This window comes from Haliotis cracherodii, unplaced genomic scaffold, assembly GCF_022045235.1.
Source record: "Haliotis cracherodii isolate W230 unplaced genomic scaffold, xgHalCrac1.p SCAF_13, whole genome shotgun sequence".
Lineage (NCBI taxonomy): Eukaryota > Metazoa > Mollusca > Gastropoda > Lepetellida > Haliotidae > Haliotis > Haliotis cracherodii.
Window position 1 is genome coordinate 9431390 of NW_027266268.1, and position 21062 is coordinate 9452451.

At 42.2% G+C, this 21062-nt stretch overlaps 1 protein-coding gene across 6 annotated transcripts in view; it reads left to right on the forward strand.

Annotated features, from left to right (window-relative positions):
• LOC139459586 (protein transport protein Sec16A-like) overlaps nt 1-18531 on the forward strand; it is a 42421-nt gene extending 23890 nt beyond the window's left edge. For 4 of the 6 annotated variants that reach the window (XM_071241140.1, XM_071241143.1, XM_071241141.1 and 1 more), the window contains 9 exons: nt 486-674; nt 1351-1440; nt 2201-2300; nt 2997-3110; nt 5601-5741; nt 6348-6430; nt 7774-7830; nt 10062-10121; nt 14350-18531. In XM_071241140.1, coding sequence (XP_071097241.1) covers nt 486-674; nt 1351-1440; nt 2201-2300; nt 2997-3110; nt 5601-5741; nt 6348-6430; nt 7774-7830; nt 10062-10121; nt 14350-14496 — 981 coding nt within the window. In that variant the 3' untranslated portion in view covers nt 14497-18531. The remainder of the gene's footprint in view (nt 1-485; nt 675-1350; nt 1441-2200; nt 2301-2996; nt 3111-5600; nt 5742-6347; nt 6431-7773; nt 7831-10061; nt 10122-14349) is intronic. The other 2 variants (XM_071241142.1, XM_071241144.1) reach the window with 2 other exon arrangements.
• Nucleotides 18532-21062: the final 2531 nt, after the last annotated feature.

Here is a 21062-nt window from a genome sequence, read left to right on the forward strand (position 1 = left end):
TGTAAGTCAAAATACAAAATACAGTGAAACTCATTCTTGGTGAACCACAGCAGCATCCTAAAAGTAAACTCTTGAGCACATTGCACAGACCCATGAAGATCCGAGTTAGACTATGCTTGGCATAAAAGGAGATTATGGTTGTCATAAGAGACGACTAACAGGATCGGGTGGTCAGGTTTGCTGACTTGCTTGATGCATATCATCGTATCCCAATGGCGTGGATCGATGCTGATGATGTCAATCACTGGATTGTCTGGTCCAGACTTATTACTGTCGGCCGTCTTATAGCTGGAATATTGCTAAGACATTGCTAACAAACAAACAAACAAGCAACATTAAACCACCTCAATGCCTCTTGGCGTCTAAATGCCACATTTACGTCCCTTTGTCATGCCAAGATTTGCACTGTTTCTAGCTTATTACTGTTGATAGATCCATGTGCAAGAAGGACAGGTTAAAAGACTGTAGTCTCCTTTCTATTCCAGACAAAGATTGTGGCTCCCCCGTCACGGTTCCGCACGACGTCAACGAGTAGTTCCACAGGAGGAGGCCGGCAGCGCACAGTGTCTGAGAGCAGCACTGGTAGTGTGAAGGCTGCGTCATCGTCCATGAAGAAGTCGGTGACTGACAGCAATGTCAAGAAAAACACTGCACTGCCCGGGAAGAAGGAACAAGTGAGTAAACAGATCTTTTCAGGACACAGATATGAGTTGACTGACACAGGCAGGACACTAGCATTAGTTGACTGACACAGGCAGGACACAGACCTTAGCTGACTGACACTGGTTGGACACTAACATTAGCTGACCAATGCTGTCAGGTCACACCCATAAAGCTCTCACATGCCATTATTGGTTGTTTCTTGTTTAGCATCACACTTAGCAATGATCCATCTAATTAAAGATAGTCTATAAATAATCATGTCTTGGCCGGAATGTCCAGAGATGTAGATCATGAGCATCAATCTGTGCGATTGGGATATGATGACAAATATCAATCAAGCAACTGAGACTGATCGTACGACAAGCATACGTTGATGTTGCTTGGGATCTGTATTCTTCCCCGCATCCCGATGGGTTGTAATAGATTGTTATAGAATTGTAATGGGTCAACTGTATTGTGGCCTTCACCTCGATTCACTACAGTTGCTACAGTTTTTCAAATAAACACTTCTTCTTGTGAGAGACAGTAATAGGAATATAAATACATGTTGGCCATTGATGTATTTGATTGGAATAGTTGGCCTCTAAACAGTATTGTATATATGAGATGTAGGTGTTCCTGAACTCTTCAGGCGTGAAGGAAGATATAAGGAATGTTGGATGAAATGTTTGCATGTTTCTGTTGCAGCCCAAGAAGAGCAGCGGAGGATGGTTTGGTGGTTGGTTCAATAAACCAAAAAATAAAGATATGCACTTGCCAAAGGATGACAAGCCGGCGGTAGGTTGTCTCATATAGTTGAGTGTATGCAAATGGTAGAGTGTATGTCACATGGTTAAGTGTTTGTCAAATGGATGAGTGTATGTCACATGGTTGAGTGTATATCACATGGTTGAGTGTATGTCACATGGTTGAGTGTATGTCACATGGTTAAGTGTATGTCAAATGGATGAGTGTATGTCACATGGTTGAGTGTATATCACATGGTTGAGTGTATGTCACATGGTTGAGTGTATGTCACATGGTTAAGTGTATGTCAAATGGATGAGTGTATGTCACATGGTTGAGTGTATATCACATGGATGAGTGTATGTCACATGGTTGAGTGTATATCACATGGTTGAGTGTATGTCACATGGTTAAGTGTATACACATCGTTGAGTGTGTACACATGGTTGGAGAGGATACCACTGGTTGAGTGGATACCTCTGGTTGAGTGGATACCCTGGTTGAGTGGATACCCTGGTTGAGTGGATACCCCTTGTTGAGTGGATACCCTGGTTGAGTGGATACCCTGGTTGAGTGGATACCCCTGGTTGAGTGGATACCCTGGTTGAGTGGATACCCTGGTTGAGTGGATACCCCTGGTTGAGTAGATACCCTGGTTGAGTGTATGCACATTGTTCAGTATATGCACTTCCTGTCAAAACAGTGAGGCATGTAGAAATGAATTTGACCTATCCCAACAGCTATGTGACAGTGTGGAGGCAGCTATTTGAGACTGTATCCAATGATGTCTAATGTGACCTTGTCTTTGCAGATTGTTTGGGATGCGGTCAACAAGAAGTGGATTAACACAGATGGTGAAGAAGAAGATGAGAAGCCAGCTCTCCCACCCCCCAAAGACACAGAGTTGATGGGTAAGTACATGCACTGTTTGATGCGTGTGTGGATGGGTGTGGGTTTGTTGGGTGGGTGAGCGGTTGCCAAGAGACACTGAGTTAATGGGTGGGTACATGTTAAAGGAGGGTGTGGGTGTGTCAAATCTGTCCTTGCAGACTGTAAACACAGAGGAAGACACCCCGAGTCCACAAAGCCACACTAATGTAGCAACTCTAGTAGGGCTGGGACGGGTAACTCGGGTACCCGGGTCGGGTGGGTACTGAGTAGGACCTGGGTACCCACAGGAATACCTGGACCCGTGGTTAATCACGTGATATATTGTTAATGATAAAAATTATCAAGAACTCTATGGTTACACTACAAGTCACTAATGTTCGCATTTCCTTCTGACTATGCACCCATTCCTTCTGATTTTTCATATGGTTGAATAAAGATATAAGTTAATTCGGGTTCAGTGTATGAATGACCAGATTGTTTAATACATGTATCTAAATACATTTTGCCAGGGCTATGCTTAAAATGTTCCCAATCGGACATGTTGAGACCTCTCCTGAGACCAACACTGGGTACCTTGGTAGGGTCGGGTAATAGATGGGTGGGTACCCGGGTACTAAATTTGGACTCGTCCCAGCCCTAAACTGTAGCTACACCTATCCAGAGTATATACATATATGCTAGGGAAGCCCACGTTGACACATATATCTCTGCTGTAGGTAACTCTACTGGCCCACCATCTGCCGCTCCTGCTGCGGCCCTCACTGCAGCAGGGCCGACATCAGCCGGTGCCCCACCCTCCGGCAACCGCTTCTCCCGCAACAAAGGACGAGGTAAGGCCTGCATTTTTTACAGTCTTCAGTAACCATGGTTATAGTGTTGTACAGTGTTCAGTTACCATGGTTGCAGTGTTCAGGACAACATTCATAGGTATGTAGAGCTGTCATTGATAAATATACATTGTGGCTCCCAATGCTATACTGTTGAACATGACTAGAATGATTATACACCTTGAAAATATTTGCCAAATACCAATGTAAATTATTAAACTATTTTGTCAACAATTGTACTACTATTAGAAAATTTCAGCAATAAAATTTAGGTCTGTGTGTTTAGGAATTCAGTCATTTTAATATAACATTAACACAGTGAAAGCCTACAGTAGGCATGTCTCATTAACACATCACTGACAACCTACAATAGGCCTGTCTCATTAACACATCACTGACAACCTACAGTAGGCCTATCTCATTAATACAGTGAAGACAACCTACAGTAGGCATGTCTCATTAACACAGTACTGACAACCTACAGTAGGCATATCTCATTAACACATCACTGACAACCTACAGTAGGCCTGTCTCATTAACACATCACTGACAACCTACAGTAGGCCTGTCTCATTAACCCCTTACTAACTGTTGAACTCATTGTTTTGTCTTTAGGTGACCTAGGTAAGTTGACAGCCTCAAGAAGACAGTGAGGGACTAGTCAGGGTTTGGAGTGACTAGTGCACTTACATATTTACTAGTATACAAGTAGTTATACCAGTCAAGGATTTGTTTGGTGAATATTTGTTTTAAAAGCATACATGCTTTACGGGAAGCCTAAACTTTATATTTCATTATTTTCTTCTAAGTATAAGATTAACATATGAGAACATAAGAAGAAAACATTCATTTATTGAAACTAGAAAAAAGTACTTAACCCTATTAAGGATCAGTTTAGATTCTTATTTTGCAGATCTTTTAAGTCATTACCTTGCAAATTAAAAAGATTAAGCTCACCTTAATGATTGTCCATAGAACAATCATTAAATGATTGTCCATAGAACAAGGAAATGAATTGTACCAAACAACAGTACTTGAGTAATGAAATAGGTTCCTCTTGTAACAGCAAACCGTGAATGCATAGAATCACTTGCCGACAGTCATTAGTTAACAGTGGTACAGTTCCCAACCCTACTGGTCCCTGTAGATAGGACCTGATACTGGTGTTAGTTCTCCCGATTCTGTCTGACATCTGTAGATAGTTGCTGCTCCTTCTTGCCTCTGTCTTATACTGACATGCTTGACATCCTTTATACAACCTTTACCCAGACTACCAGGGCTGAATATCACTATCACCAACAGTTAACTGTTTCCATGGTGACTCTGGTTCTTTGTGAAGGTGTTGGTGGCAGGACCTTGTCCCTTTCATATTGTTCACTGTGTGTCACTGAATGACATGCTGGATGTATACTTATTTGAGTTCTAGTTTCTTCTTGAATGTCTGAGGGCCCAGGTGGCCCAGTCATCTAAGGCACAATAATTCGCTGTGCAGAGTTGCATCCCTTAGGCACGCCAGAAACCTATGATTGTGGGTTCGAATCCTGATTGCCCTGATTATGTTTCTTGGTTTATCAGCACCATACTATTGGTCGTGGGTTTCACCAAAGTGGTATATGTCTCAAACCTGCATCACTTTGGGCTTTCCTCCCACATCAAGCTGACACGCTGTGATATAACTGGAATACAGCTTTAAACCCAACTCACTCAATCACTCACTCACTCTAGAATGTCACCTTGGTTAGAATAGGTAACCAGGGGCCATTGCAGGTTATTCAGATCGGATGGACAGGCTCTGTGACCTGATTGCTGTCATTATGCCTCTAGGAGGCACGGGTGGCCCAGTCGTCTAAGGCGCTGCAATTCGCTGTGCAGAGTTGCGTCCCTTGGGCATGCCAGAAACCTATGATTGTGGGTTCGAATCCTGGTTCGCCCCAATTGTGTTTCTAGGTTTGTCAGCACCATACCCGTGCTCGTGGGTTTCACCGAAGTGGTAAATGTCTGAGACCTGCATCACTTCGGGCGTTCCTCCCACATCAAGCTGACACGCCGCGATATGGCTGGAATAGTGTTGAAAGCGGCGTTAAACCCAACTCACTCACACTCACATTATGCCTCTATGGTGTGGTTCTTTTCCCATGCTTTCAGTCACAGGTTTGTCTGATCCAGATGCTTTTGTTCAGGTCGCTGTGATGTAGCTGAGACATTGCTGACATTCACTCACTCACTCACTCTTCTCTCTGTCATGTATAGTTTGTTTTGAAGCAGTGATTCAATTAAGTACCTGTACATCGTGATGCCAGTGTCATACATAGGGTTCTGTATTAAACCAATACAATACCTGTATGTACAAGAAAGAAACATTTCAGTGTTTTTATAATGATTTGTAAATACTTTTTGATGAGGAAAGAGACCTTAATTTCAAATTTTTACAAATATGACCACACATTTTGTACATGAGTCGATCTCACTATGTCTCTTCTCCTCCTGCTTCAGGTGCCCGGAACCAGTACGTGGATGTCCTGAGCAGCAAGACGACGCCAGCAGCCACTGTACCAAGCACCCTCTTCAATGTGATGCCGACGGCTGCGCCGACCACTAACACATCAGCGCAGATCTTCAACCCCACAGGCAGTGGTAGGTGACACTAGAGGGGTGGACATCAAGAGGAGCTGCTATGTATTCAGGGGTTAACTGGGTCTTTCTATTTACTTGGAGACTTTCAGTTTGAGGGTTTTTCCCAGGATGAAAATTGGGGATGCAGGTTGACCACTGTGGTCTTGTTGACGTTGGTGATGTGTGCAGCACTTCACCAAATTTATCTTAGGATGCTATTCATTGATGGGGATACCAGTGTTGATACACATATATGATTTCGCGTTCCATAGAACTGCATAAAACCTGTGCCCATTCTCAAGTTTTATGGATTTAGGACACAGTGTTGTGTGTCTGGTAAAACCCTCTTCTATCCCAGAGGACCATGCTTGATAACAAACTGTTGGAGGCCGAGGAGGCTGTCTCTGAGTGTAATATTAGTGTCTTGTTTATTCAAATATTGTCAATCAATCTCTGAGTATTCTTTGGAAACAACATGATTTCCTGCATGCTGTAACGAATGTTCCCTCTTTTTTCCATCATAATATGGGATAAGGATTTAGAAAAACAAACAATGCAGCTGGTAGAATGTGTATGTTTTAATCATCAGCAACATCACCTACTCCAACAATATGTTTCTTTCTTCAGTCTCAACTGAATCTAGTCAACCAGCAGCACCATCTGGTGGTGAGAGTGTCCAGAGCAATCTTCTGGAGCCTCCATCAGGGGAGGTAAGTCTGTCACTAACAATTAGTTTGGCCTCAAGTTGGTCAGTTCTTTAATTCTGGTTAAGACTAACCCTGCATGTATTTTTAATATATTACCTTTGACCCAATGCAGGTTCATCGAGTCTGAGGCATTACTCAGTTTAACAGTGGTACTGTTTCACTATTACAATCTTATTTGCAGCGTTAGAAATTGGCACAAGTCCTATAGTCCTTGCCAAACTGCACAATAGTTAAGGTATCATAAGGACTCGTCGCAATTAGCCCTTTAAAGGGTTTTGCTATATATTATCATATTAAGGACTAGTGGACAAAAAATGTTAGTTTCTAGCGCTGTATTTGTCTGTTGGACTTGCACCTCAGGGTTGAACTCAGCCTTGACTTGTGGCTCTTGGTGTGTTGGACTTGCACCTCAGGGTTGAATTCAGCCCTGACTTGTGGCTCCTGGTGTGTTGGACTTGCACCTCATGGTTGAACTCAGCCCTGACTTGTAGCTCCTGGTGTGTTGGACTTGCACCTCAGGGTTGAACACAGCCCTGACTTGTAGCTCCTGGTGTGTTGGACTTGCACCTCAGGGTTGAACACAGCCCTGACTTGTGGCTCTTGGTGTGTTGGACTTGCACCTCAGGGTTGAACTCAGCCCTGACTTGTGGCTCCTGGTGTGTTGGACTTGCACCTCAGGGTTGAACACAGCCCTGACTTGTGGCTCCTGGTGTGTTGGACTTGCACCTCAGGGTTGAACACAGCCTGGACTTGTGGCTCCTGGTGTGTTGGACTTGCACCTCAGGGTTGAACACAGCCTTGACTTGTGGCTCCTGGTGTGTTGGACTTGCACCTCATGGTTGAACTCAGCCCTGACTTGTGGCTCCTGGTCTGTTGGACTTGCACCTCAGGGTTGAAAATGGACTGGTGGCTCCTGGTGTGTTGGACTTGCACCTCAGGGTTGAACACAGCCTGGACTTGCAGTTCCTTCCTGTAACAGCAGGAGTCAGAGGCCTACTGACTGATAGAGGTGGAGGAGAACGTGTATGTATACCTTCAGATGAGGGTATTCCAGAGCGGAACACAGAACCCTTTGCTGGCCAGAAGATGTAACATGGGGAATGGTTGCCATGGCCAAAGAGTACTGTCAGAACCTTGCTCTCTGTCCTGGATGAATTGTCATACTGGCAGAGCAGATTTCTATGTTATGTAACAAGTGACTGGCTGCCTTTATGAAGCTGTGATATAGACTGACATCATTCAGTCACTCGGAGAGAAGTATGATGCTGTACACATCAAGTACAGCCACATCCTGTTTCCTAACACCCCTTTATAGTAGCAACTTATTCTGTTGTTCCCTCCTGCAGCCCCAGCAGCAACACTACAACTACAACAACAATGGTCACAGCGTCACCGACAGCCAAGTAATCACTAACTTTTTCCTTGTAGGACACTTGTTTTGTTAGATTCTACAGATTCTAGTCTGTAGCCCCACCCCAAACCCAGCAGTACAAGCCCTAGTCTGTATCCCCACCCCCAAACCCAGCACTACAAGCCCCAGTCTGTTGCCCCACCCCCAAACCCAGCATTACAAGCCCCAGTCTGTTGCCCCACCCCCAAACCCAGCACTACAAGCTCTAGTCTGTTGCCCCACCCTCAAACCCAGCACTACAAGCCCCAGTCTGTTGCCCCACCCCAAACCCTGCACTCTACTGCAGGCCTCATTATGATGTTCCACCCCAATTTCAGCACTACAGACCCCTGTCTGCCCCGTCCTAAACCTAACACTACACTTCAGACCAACCCCAAACTTTACAACCCACTGTGATATGATACTGAGCCCCTTGAATATCTTGTTAGTACTTGTTTATAGTCTCTTGAGTTTTCAGATCGGTTGTCGTCATCTTAAAATAGACATTACGTTGGTTCAGTCAACTCTGTTCTTTTGTTCTGTACGTCAGATCCAGGTAGAAATCATTTTCATTTTCATCCATTTTCATTTTGTGTTGTATTTGCCTTGTCCAGGGTCTGGTCAGGGGAGAACATGCATGTGGGATTTCCTTCTGGCAGCTGTCACCTCACACCACTTCTGTCTAGATGTCATTGTGCATCCTTGTCATAGAGTGAGATCTATGAGTATTAAGAGCACAGCAGTGAGATCTATGTGTAATGACTGCACAGCAGTGAGATCTATGTGTATTGGGGGCACAGTAGTGAGATCTATGTGTATTGGAGGCACAGTAGTGAGATCTGTGAGTATTGGGGGCACAGCAGTGAGATCTATGTGTATTGGGGGCACAGTAGTGAGATCTATGTGTATTGGGGGCACAGTAGTGAGATCTATGTGTATTGGAGGCACAGTAGTGAGATCAATGTGTAATGACTGCACAGCAGTGAGATCTATGAGTTTTGGGGGCACAGCATTGAGATCAATGCGTATTGAGGGCACAGTTGTGAGATCAATGCATATTGAGGGCACAGCATTGAGATCAATGAGTATTGGGGGCACAGTAGTGAGATCAATGCTTATTGAGGGCACAGTAATGATATCTTTGTGTATTGAGGGCACAGTTGTGAGATCTTTGTGTATTGTGGGCACAGCATTGAGATCTATGGGTATTGTGGGCACAGCAGTGAGATCTATGTGTATTGGGGGCACAGCAGTGAGATCATTGTGCAGATTTTCCGCTTGTCAAGGGTAATGCCAGGTGTAAAATATTGAAGAATGATTCATCACACTGCAGGATGTGGTTGTATTAACTACATGTATTCTGTGACTGGTTGATGACTCATTGTAGATCTTCTTGTTACTTGAGTAAGGTGATACTTATTCCTTGGAAACAACCACAGCTGAATTTTTACAAAGTGAATCACACAAGCAGACCTTATACTGGGGCCTGGCGACATCCCCTGTGTAGAGACAGAAACACTTCATAAGAGTCTTTGACTTGAGGTAGCCACCAAGCATTTAGGTTAAAAATATGAAAAGGAAGCGAATATATGGATGTCAACTTCTTTATAATGAGGAACACAACGTTTCGGAGTATATGAATTGACCTGATGAAGGAGTAAGCATATACTCCGATACGTTGTGTTCCTCATAATAAAGAAGTTGACATCCATATATTCTCTTCCTTGTGTGTATCACTTCGAAATGTCTTTTCAAAGACCTAAAAATATGATGCCAAACGTAAAACTCATAATAAACGGTACCAAGCCTAGAAGCTGCCATGACGTCTAGAAGTGACAGCTGCCAAACTCCCTTGCCTCAATCATCTTCATTTCATGCTGTGTTGTTTTGCTCAGTTGTTTGCATGCCTTTGTTCCGTGATTAGATGATGCTTTCCTAGTTGTTGAGTTTTTGGCATTTTGTTGGTTTCAGTGTTTTGTAATCTTTAAAATGGCAGGATAGGCAGGTAAATTATAATGGATGAGGTGACCATTTTGTAATCAGTGAAAGAAACATTGATATACCGGTAAATAAGAAAATTAAACCTATTTTATGCTTGTTGGTAGGCAATGTCAGACTGCATGTCTCTTGAACATGAATTACTAATCGATAAAATCATGAGGAATTTTGTAAGCATAACCTGTTGGAACTCAAATTGGTATTTGTAGTGTAGTGCTTATGTAACTATGGGAGGTTTTCTTGCAGTTGTCGCGATCAAGTTCAATGAGTTCTCTCTCGCGGGAAGTCCAGCAGTTTACGACCCAGGTAATATGTCCGCCAACTGGCTGACTGTGTTGTACGCCTCGTATCACACACTGTGTCGTAGTAGTCATCTGTAAACACTGGTTACTAACAACTTGTACTACTCTCCTACTGACCAGACTATAGCGTCTTGTATACAGCCACTGTGTATAACTATATACGTGTAGCTACACTTTGCTGCTCTGATGGAATGAGATTTGAAGCAGGATATTTGATGATCTGATATTTAGTCATATTGAAGAAAAACCTTTTCCAACAATTAATCAAGCTTTGGGGTAAATGAGATGGACAATAGCTAGTGCCTAAAAATAAATTAACTGTGAATTGTTTTAAACGGATAAAAGCTGAAATATTTGTTGTATGAAGGGGGATAACTCTTTAAGCATTACTGATCAGTGAAGCTTGTTATGGCCACTGAGCATGCCAAGGTATAAGACTATCCTGTAACAGGCTTTTGTTACCATCTAATGTTTGCCTTCTATGGAGTACACACTCTAGATTCACAACCGTGGCAGTGTTAAGTGTTGGATATTATGAAGTGAGATATATTGAAATGTATCGAAATGTTACAGTAAGTTTGGTTATTTACATGATTTCTGAGTTTAAAAGGACTTTTACAGAAGTCCATTGCCTTATCTCAGTAACCTTTTAAATTCATGTCATTAAAAACAGATATAAAATTCTTTCAAAAAGTTTGTTTCTTGTAAATACTTTCAGAGATCACTTTTAGAAAAAAATGTTTTCAAATTTTTCTTATCAACAGAAGATGCAAAGGTTTGGAATGTTTTTGTGAAACAAATACTAAGCCTAATATACCATTCTCGTGAATATGATTAATCAGATGAATGAGGTATATGAGTTGTGTACTCCCCAGGGAGCTGAGAATGACACTTGAAAGCACAGTGATCATTTGACTTGGGTAAAAATGATTACCATATTCAACATAATAAGCGCCCAGGGCGCTCTCCAAATTAGAAATAGGGGGCTCTTATTTGGTAACTCCGTAGTAAAAAGTGTTTTGTTCTTGTATGGTTATTTAAACGCGTTTTTGGTGCCTAAATATGTTTGTATCCTAAATGTGTTTGAAATACCATATTCGATATAATAAGCGCCCAGGGCGCTCTCAAAATTAGAAATGGGGGTTGGGTGGCTCTAGATCTTATTAGAATATTATTTTGGTGAAAAACAACAGAGTTCAAAGAGGGTTTATGCTGAAATGTTTATAAACGACAGATATATTTTTCCAGAATTTAATTGCCCATAATTAAGGGTGTATATAACAAAAGTATTATCCACGAATAAATAGCCTTATGGACATTTATCAATCAGAAGGGATGCTGATTAGGATTGTTCACTACCAGTATATTAACAAATATTGCCGTGGGCGCTTATTAGAGCGGGGCGTTTATTTCGTCGAATACAGTATATGATTTTAATGAGGATACCAGCATATATTATTATTATTATTATTATTATTATTATTATTATTGCCACGGTAGACTGTGATTTGGCATCTCCAGACTTAAGGTGCACTTGGTGTGTTGATCTTGTGTGGAACAAAAGCCTGTGGTTTGTTTGAGGATGTTGTGCAGGAGTATGGAGTTTCATCCTTTCAGAATCCAGCCCTATATCTAGTTACCTGTCTCTGTATCTGATTACAGCATCTGTAGCATCCCTGTCTGTGTCTCTGAATGTGTAATCACTAACACCAGACACTGCTTGTGAGGATGTTTGTGCGGTCGTCGTAGCTGCCAGTCCAGCATACTGCATGTTTTGCCATAACTGTCATCATCTCTCCGGTGTGTGTGCTTGCGTTTACCAGCATTTTACCTTCAAGTCTACAGATTTGCATCCATGTTGATATGTCCTCACATTGTAGATACAATCATGTGTATAACAGGTATCATCATCTATATCGCTATATATTGACCCGTGAAGATCCGGGGTAGAATAGGTCTTCAGCAACCCATACTTGCCGTAAAAGGCGACTATGCTTGTCTTAAGAGTTGACTAATGGGATCGGGTGGTCAGACACGCTGACTTGGTTGATGCATGTCATCGATCCAAACTGCGTGGATCGATGCTCATGATGTCAATCACTGGATTGTCTGGTCCAGACTCGATTATTTGCAGACTGACGTCATATAGCTGGAATATTGCGTTAAACAACAAACAACAACATACATCGCTCTAAAAAACCTCATGTTCTCTAAAAACCTCAGCTGGTTGTAAGAGGTGATCACATGAATCAGGGGTTAGACTTTGTGACTTGGTTGATTTGTGTGTCAACAAACATATCCTGATAGTGTGGATCGTTGCTCAAAATATCAATCACTGGATTTTCTGGTCCAGACTTGATTTTTTTACAGGCTGTTGTTATATTGTTAAGTGCAGCATTACACAACAAACACAACCACAGATTGTGTCACAGGTATCATGTATTTGATATATATCCACAACAGATTGTGTAACAGATATCATCATGTATATCAATATATAGCCTAACAACCACAGCGTGTAACAGTGATAAACATTAATATATATCCTTCCAATTGCCACAGGTTGTGTGACAGTTGTCAAATATATCCGTATATGCTCTCACATTGTCTGTTTCCACTTGAGGAGGTGGTATGTTCTGTTATTCTGAAATGGAGATTTGTTGGTGAAAATGGTTGCTAAACATGGCCAGTTCTTTGATAACTGATCAGCTGAATGACACCAATGTTGGTGACGAATGTTCGACAGGGTTTGATTTAGCTATATAGAACATGCACCAGTTCAAACTCTTATTGAAAAGTGCAACCTGGTATTTGTGTCTACATGCAACAAGTACATGTAAACCAAATTCAAATATGTGTCTGACTTACCCTTACTTTTCAACCAAACAACTTTTTTTACATCACTCAATACCTTTAAGCTTATGTACCATGCTACACCACTAACCCCTATGTTTTGTGTAATTTGTCAGGCTTTCTTGGGCTCGTCATCAAACTGCGGGTCATCAAACACATGTTCTTTTACATTTTACAGCAAAACATCATTATTTTATGTAAAATTGTGATACATATGCCAGAGATCCGAGATTTTATTTATTTAGACTAGTTTTCGACTGTGATAACTTTATGCAACCTGGTTTTGTCCGGTGCAATTAGGTTTTCTTGTCAACAGGCACCTGTTGCAAGTAATATCAAGTTCCTTAAATTGAACCCTGTTCTACATGATCTCTATGTTCAATTCTATCTTTAAAACTAGTTTGTGTGCTCCTAAACTTTGCAGGGTTCACATTGGTTGACAGTGGCATGCAACCCATTCACTGACATGCTTTGTCTATAGTAACAATAGGCACAGAGTAACAGTGTGGTATTTCATGGACACATGGTTGTAGGCAGAGCATGTAGCATGGTAGTGTGTCAGCATGGTAGTGTGTCAGCATGGTAGTGGAGCTGCAGTAGATGCATGCTTCGAGAGCAGTCATAAGCAGCTACATTATTGTCATCTTCGCCTACACCGACATCATAATCATCATCACTATCATTTCCCTCATCAGTTTCAGTATCATATTTTCTGTATTGAGGTGTAAAACATGAAGATTTTAATATTTACTTTTATGCAGTAATGTAGTCCACTTGTCTCACATCCTGGTGTTTGTGCAAAGCTCAGGCAAGAGAGGATTATCCATTACATCCAAGTGGAGAAGATACCTAGATGCTTCTCCATGCATTGTACACCTAGGTGATGGTTGCTTGAAAGGTCTCAAGTCTCCAGTGATCACTGATTCCTGGTCTGTGATCAGTGTCAAGATTCACCAAGTGACAAAACCCAGCAGTGTGTTCATGATTGTATTGATGGTTTGAGAGGGGCCTTGTTAATCTTGACATATAAAGTTTTAATATTGGGTTCAATAGATTTCTTTAGCAGTGATTCACTGACCTGTGTAGAGCTACAGAGATGAGAGTTTCACAGTGTCTCCAACTACTGGGCTGTTATTTGTCTGATGCCTGTCAACATAATCCCTTCTTCAACACTGACTGGGCAACCCCAGTGATGGTGGTGTTCAATTGGATGAGTATTGCTCCTACGTATGTGTTATTCATATTATGCCTGTCACTGTCTCCCTCCCTGTTTCTTACCTCGTTTTACACTTAGTAGGCATCCCTATGTTGGTGTGGAGGCAGGCAAGTTCTACACCTGTGTTTGTGATGTTTATGTAATGCCTGTCTGTATGTTTCAGCCGGACTCTGCCGCGGGCGCCACCACCAACCCAATCCTGTTCAACCCTGCCCAGTTTCAGGGTGCCCAACCCCAGGTTCAACAGCCCGCTGCTGCCACCAACCGACCTCGGTACGGACAGCGGAGACAGTACCCCAAGAAGACATAGAACTCCAATATTGACACACTTAAACACCCCCAAACCATTAAACTTTGTTAAAACATCGGTGCCGAAAACACTTAAACAATACCCAAAGACTGTACCTTTGAATGTAAAGGTATGGAGTGAGTGATTCAGCCAGTTTGCAGAGATCAGTGGGATATGAGTTGTATATTCCTGCAAGATGGACTCCAGACTGCTCGTGTTTCAATCAATAGCTAGATTACAACACCATCCTGTTCCTCTATGTGTCATACAAATAACCATAGCTGTATTAGTTCACTCTCGCCAAAATATGGACAGAAGGGAGATGTGGATGTTCCTGACCACTTCCTGTATCAGGTCACTTCCTGTTGCAGATCAACTCCTGTTGCAGGTCACTTTCTGTATCAGATCACTTCCTGTTGCAGGCCACGTCCTGTTTGAGGTCAATACCTGTTACAGGTCACTTCCTGTGTTAGGTCAATTCCTATTACAGGTCACTCCTAGTTTCATGTCACTTCCTGGTGAAGGTATCTTATTGTTCCCCGTCATATCTCCATGTGCCCTGCCCACCTCATGTTCTCACCATTTGACCCAGACTACAGCAAATGTCTACTATAATGACACTGAGGGTAAGTCTCATACATGTTATACTTCATCCAAAAAGAACTGATCTCGGACTCGCATTAAATAGTCCCATCGTGATAACTGACACCTTCGGACCTGTATCTAGTCGACTGCTGCAGATTCCAAGGACGTCGTTGTTGCAGAAGAATCCACGACAGCTGTCTCAGCAAACAACCACATGTTCCAGAATCTCCTGATAGGCAGCGTCACATACAGTGTGTGAAATAGTTTCCTATGAGCCAAATAGCAAGCTTGTCCAAATTGTTGCTATCGCATCAGAGCAGCCACAAACCCTTAACCATCAACTACTGACTTCACTTATTCATACTGCAGGGTGCCCAGACGCCACCGGCTTATTTGAAGCATACTTAACATTTATACATTAGACAAAATGCTTAGTCAAGACATGCCCCCTGCTTTCCCAAAAGCTTTGTAGGTATGAGGTGAAGGCTTATGCTGCTGGCAACAGGCAGAGGAAGAAGCTAGCAGGTCTTCAGGAAGCTATTCACACACTGGTTGCATGATGACTGTGTAACAGGGCAATCATCTGTGAGATCACAGTGCTAACCTTCTTGTGTGTAAGGGGGGCACCACATCATAGCATTACCCATGTGCAGTGTATATTTTAAAAGTTACCAGCCCTTCTGTTGCAGTTGAATCTTGAAAATGTTCTGCAGACATGTTCGTGCCCTTGTTGTCATGGTGATCTCTGCTGATATTGTCTGGGGATATATAGAGAACTAGTTTCACTGTGGAGGAATGACTCTGAGGATGCTCTGTGTGAAAGTATGAAAGTAATATGACCCTCTGTGTTGTCTTGAGTGTAGCTGTGGGCCACTTGTTCACCCCATGATGACTAAATAAAGGAATTTTCACCAAATTAACAGAAACATTTCAGGGGCATTAATGTTGAAAATTGTTCTGCCATTGTTTTTGTTTGGTATCAGAATCTGTATGTATCCTGGGGGGAAATGCATTTTGGGTCTTTGTGCTGTGTATTTGCTGTTGCAAGAAAGCAAAGAATAGTATTTATTTGTCTTCAGAAGGTGAAGTATCTGATGGAAGACAGGAATTAGTGTGACCAAGATTTAGATTTGAAATGGATCGTGAAGATGAGCCATTTCTTGCTTCAATATTCAGCTATGACTGCTGCAATTCCTGATAACATTTGGAAGCAAGGTTAAGGAGCAAAGGCGTTTACATTTTCGAAGACATTAACTTCTCACAAAGTGTGTGCTAACTGTATTCAGATAAGTAAAAGGGTCTAATTAGATGTTGATGTGCCTTCGGGATAAGTCAGACCGAGTTGAATGTATTTTGAGAATTTCTATTCCAGTTTGGCTGCATTTAAACTAGAGATCTATATGTTTTGCATGGTAACCAGTGGACAATCGTATGAATTTATTAATGTCTGTGCATTAGATGATTTGCTGAATTATTGTTTAAAGGGAATACTAAGGACACCTATTTTGTATTGATTTATAACTGTATGTCCTGGCTCGTGGCTTGACTGGAGCTATGTGGAAGATGAGGATGACTGGAGAATGATGAGTTTGATGTTTTTGTGCCAGTGGATAGTAGTTAGACCTCACCTTTCTATGTGTACATACCTCACAGTGTTGGTGAAAGGTGTTAAATATCCCTGTAGGTGATATATTATGTATGATTGTACATGGTATGTTATGTATATCGTGTGATTGTAAATGGTTAAGTGTGTATATTGAAACAATTGTACAGTGTTGTGAGAAGTATTCAGATCCTATTTTCATGTATTTAAAACGCTACACGTGATGAGAATTCTTAGTATGTGTTTCAATCCTGACTCTGATGTGGCGTCAAAAGCCAGAACAATACACAGGAAGATGCATTCAAATACTTGTTATATGTTTTTTGAAAGAATAAATGCATTAAAGACTGTTTGAGTTGCAGACCACTTGATAATCTAGTGAGTAATATCTCCATTCTATTTGGATAAATACCCTGGTGCCATTCGCCACCATACTTTTGTTTTGAGTCCAGATTGGAAATTTGCCACTCTAATAATAGCCGCCCAATCAAATTACACTCATGAGCGAGAGAAAACGTGTGTTAAGCTACTGATAAGACAGGGTAGATTGTGACGTCAGTTTCAAAACCATGAGGGGGCAGGGTGGCCCAGTCGTCTAAGGCTCCGCGATTCACTGTTCAGAGTTGCGTCCGTGGGCAAGCCAGAAACCTATGATTGTGGGTTCAAATCCGGTTCGCCCCGATTATGTTTCTAGGTTTGTCAGCACCATACCAGTGCTCGTGGGTTTCACCGAATGGGTAAACGTGTGAGCCCCACATCACTTCGGGCTTTCCTCCCATATTAAGCTGACACGCCGTGATATAACTGGAATACTGTTGAAAGCCGCGTCAAACCCAACTCACTCACTCAAAACCATGAACCGTTATATTGTCTCTGCTTAAACAAGGCTGTAGGTGATGGTTCCAATGTTTGTATCCTGATTGAATGGATATGTGATTCACTGGATAATCAATGATGCATACAGGAAAAACAACAGTGAGCAATACACATGAGATGATGTAAGCATTGGATGTTAATAGAAGACGGAGCATCTAGATCGAGTGGTGACAGGAAGAGATGGACGAGAGATGAGGATCGGTGTGTCTGTGACATGTTCTGCTGTCCTAGACTAACGTCAGAACGCGACTCTTAATGTTCAGGAGCATGTTCATGATGTGATCAAAACTTCACGATGTTGGGCCAGTACACATGCACCTGGATTGATCACGTGTGCACATACACGTGATCATGACTTGAGTCGAAATGTTCCCGTACTACTGAAAGAAGTTAGGGCCATCCTATTCTTTCATATTAATTGCATGAAAGATTAACTGTAGTAATATGGAAGAATCTGTTGGTCCATAACATTTTTTTAGTAGTATATTTCAACTGTTTAAATCGTAATGTCGTTGGTTACGTTTTCGCAATATGTTAGTCATTGATTCCTGATATCGACCCATGGTGACTGATTGAGTAAATGCATGCTATGCTAGACTAGCGCCCGAATGAGTAAGGAGTGCGTGGAGAGTGAGTGTACATAAGGTGAGGAAGATACTTCCGTGGTGTATATATTGTATATTGACTGCTGGATCGAGTAGTAGATTTTGTATGTTGACACCTGGATCGAGCATTGGAGTATGTGATAATGCATCTATATTTATTAGTGTAGGAGGACTTGTTGAAATATGTATCACGCCTATTTATTCCATTTGTATATCTTTGTCAGATTCTACCATTTGTTACTTTATTCTTAGTTTCTGTGTGGGTAGTAGCCGTGGACACATCTGTGAGGAGTTTGTTGTAGCACAGATTTAACTGATTCTTGGTGCAATTGTGTTTTCGAAAGTTTTATCAATCTTATTTCATTAAATGAACTATCCAACCAATACATACTCAACCACTTTTCATTATGATGGAATGACTCTTGTCTTTATTTGGGGATGTGGGGTAGCAGAGCGGTTTATGTGTTTGTCCGTCACGCTGGAGTAATGGGTTTGATTCCCGTACACGCTTGTAGTCTTCACCTCCTTGATTTCTGACACCAATGTCAAAAACACCAAACACAGCACAGCACGATGCAACACAAGGTGTGTTGCGATCATGTCCTGGAAGACGGGATTCCTGGGCAGAATCAATCCCCGGTAACCCAGCGGTACGGTGATTGGGAGTTGCAATGTGTGCTCATTAACCACTGGTCAAGTATAGACCAGTGTCAACCAATAAAATGATTCGAAGGATCACCGATAGAGTACGACAGAAAACACAAAAAGGTGATATGTTAAAACAATGTAAACTACAATTCCACCACACTTGGCCGCACTCAGAAATATTCGAGCTATATGATGGTGGACTGTAAATAATCGAGACTGGACCAGACAATCAAGTGATTGACATCATGAGCATCGATCCACGCAATTTGAATACGATGACATGCATCAACCAAGTCCGCGAGCCCGACCTTTTACGATAATGAAGGCAACTTACTAGTGCACAGGTTCGCAAAAATAACTGATGGTACTAAGAAAAGTGACTACTGACCACTTGGTGAAAGCTGTCTTGAAATGTATATTATATAATCTAGTATTGATTGTGAACAGAAAGATGGACAACTGGGAGCTTTCGCTCTCCGGGCGGACGCTTTCCTCAAGGCGGCCCCAACTATGCGAGAGCCTGGCGCCGAAACACATCACCTTGACATGCACGTGCAACATTGTTAGACAAAAAACCCGTTAGGTTTTCATGTGCTTGCCATCACAATCTCACAGCAAGTGAACAGCGAAAACAACTGACGGAAGACCACCGCCGACTGCAAACAGGAGAATCATCTTCAGCTGTTGCCAGGCATTTCCAAACAGCACCAAGTACCGTTACAAGACTGGAACAGTTACAAGGCACACGGGACAACACGTGGCCTTCCCAGACCCTGTGGACCACGTGTCGCTACTAGAGCACAGGACTGGTTCATACTGTGCGTCGTCACTTTCGTGGAAGAACAACCACGGCCACCTCTACAGCTACGACAATACCAGGATTGCGTAGGATATCAGCCGAGACAGTGAGGAACCGTTTACGCGTTGAAAGTACTTGCTCTTGACGACCTGTTCGAGGTGTCATTTTGACGGACCTACATCGTCGGCTGCGACGTCAATGGTGTCAAGGTCATAGCGTATGGTGATGGAGACAAGTTTGGTTTTGTGACGAGTCACGTTGTATGCTTCGCCGTGCGGATGGCAGACGTCTTCTTTACGGGCGTCGCGGAGAACGTTATGCAGAAAACTGCATACAGGAAGTGGACAGATTTGGTAGAACAGACTTGGTGCAAGTTCTGAGGAATAAACGGCACAACGTGACACGGATAAGATTCTTCGGCCACGCGTCCTTCCCATTAAACAACCAGCGAACGTCATTATTAAAAAAAGACAACGCCCGACTTTACAAAACAAGACTGACAACAGACTTTTTCAAGAATCACAACATCCAGGTTCTACCATGTCCTTCCAGGGTTCCAAATTTAAACCCAATCGAACATTTATGAGATGCACTGGATCAACGACTGCAAGCACGACAGCAACAACTACAGAACGTCCGACAGTTGGCACAAACACTGCAGGCAGAATTTGTTAACATTCCCAAGGCCACAATTCCGGATTTGACTGCTTGCTTGGGACAACCATGCCAGTCAGGTTTGTACTCCAATGGTGTCCATACAAGATACAATAAACTACGGTTATAACGAACTCGAAAGGACCACTAATTTTAGTCCGTTATGACTGTAGTTCGGAATAAGCATATAGACAGCATATATACAGCAAATGGCAGACTAAGGGACAAAACACAGAGTATCCGTCCGTTCGTCATAAGCATGTTCGTTATAACGTTTACAGTATTGAGGACAGATGACCTTCACCTTGAAAATCTACTGTTCCATGTGTGCCATATTGAGCCTGGGTCAATGGCAATGATGTGTGATAATTTTGAACAATCGATTATCATCTCTTGATTATTTATATGATATATAACGAAAACATCTAAAATCACTTTTGCGTTTCTTTTTTTGCAGAGTATATAATACTTCACCAACGGCGAGTGCATGTGTGACTTTCAAGAGAACTGTTGAAATTAGTTGAATAAACACAATTCCACTAAACTATGAGAACTATTGAATCTTAATGAAAACTGAATAGAAAGGAGGACGCCGAAATGAAGTTGTTCCTGCAACAGAACGGGAAGGCAAGCAGGATTTTATGAGTGCTTCTCTGTACACCAGGTGGTTGAGGTCTGCATTGCCAGATTGAAGTATCCAATTGTTTTGTTTGTTTGTTTGTTGTTTAACGCCGCACTCAGCAATATTCCAGCTATATGACGGCGGTCTGTAAATAATCGAGTCTGGACCAGACAATCCAGTGATTGAGTGATTGAC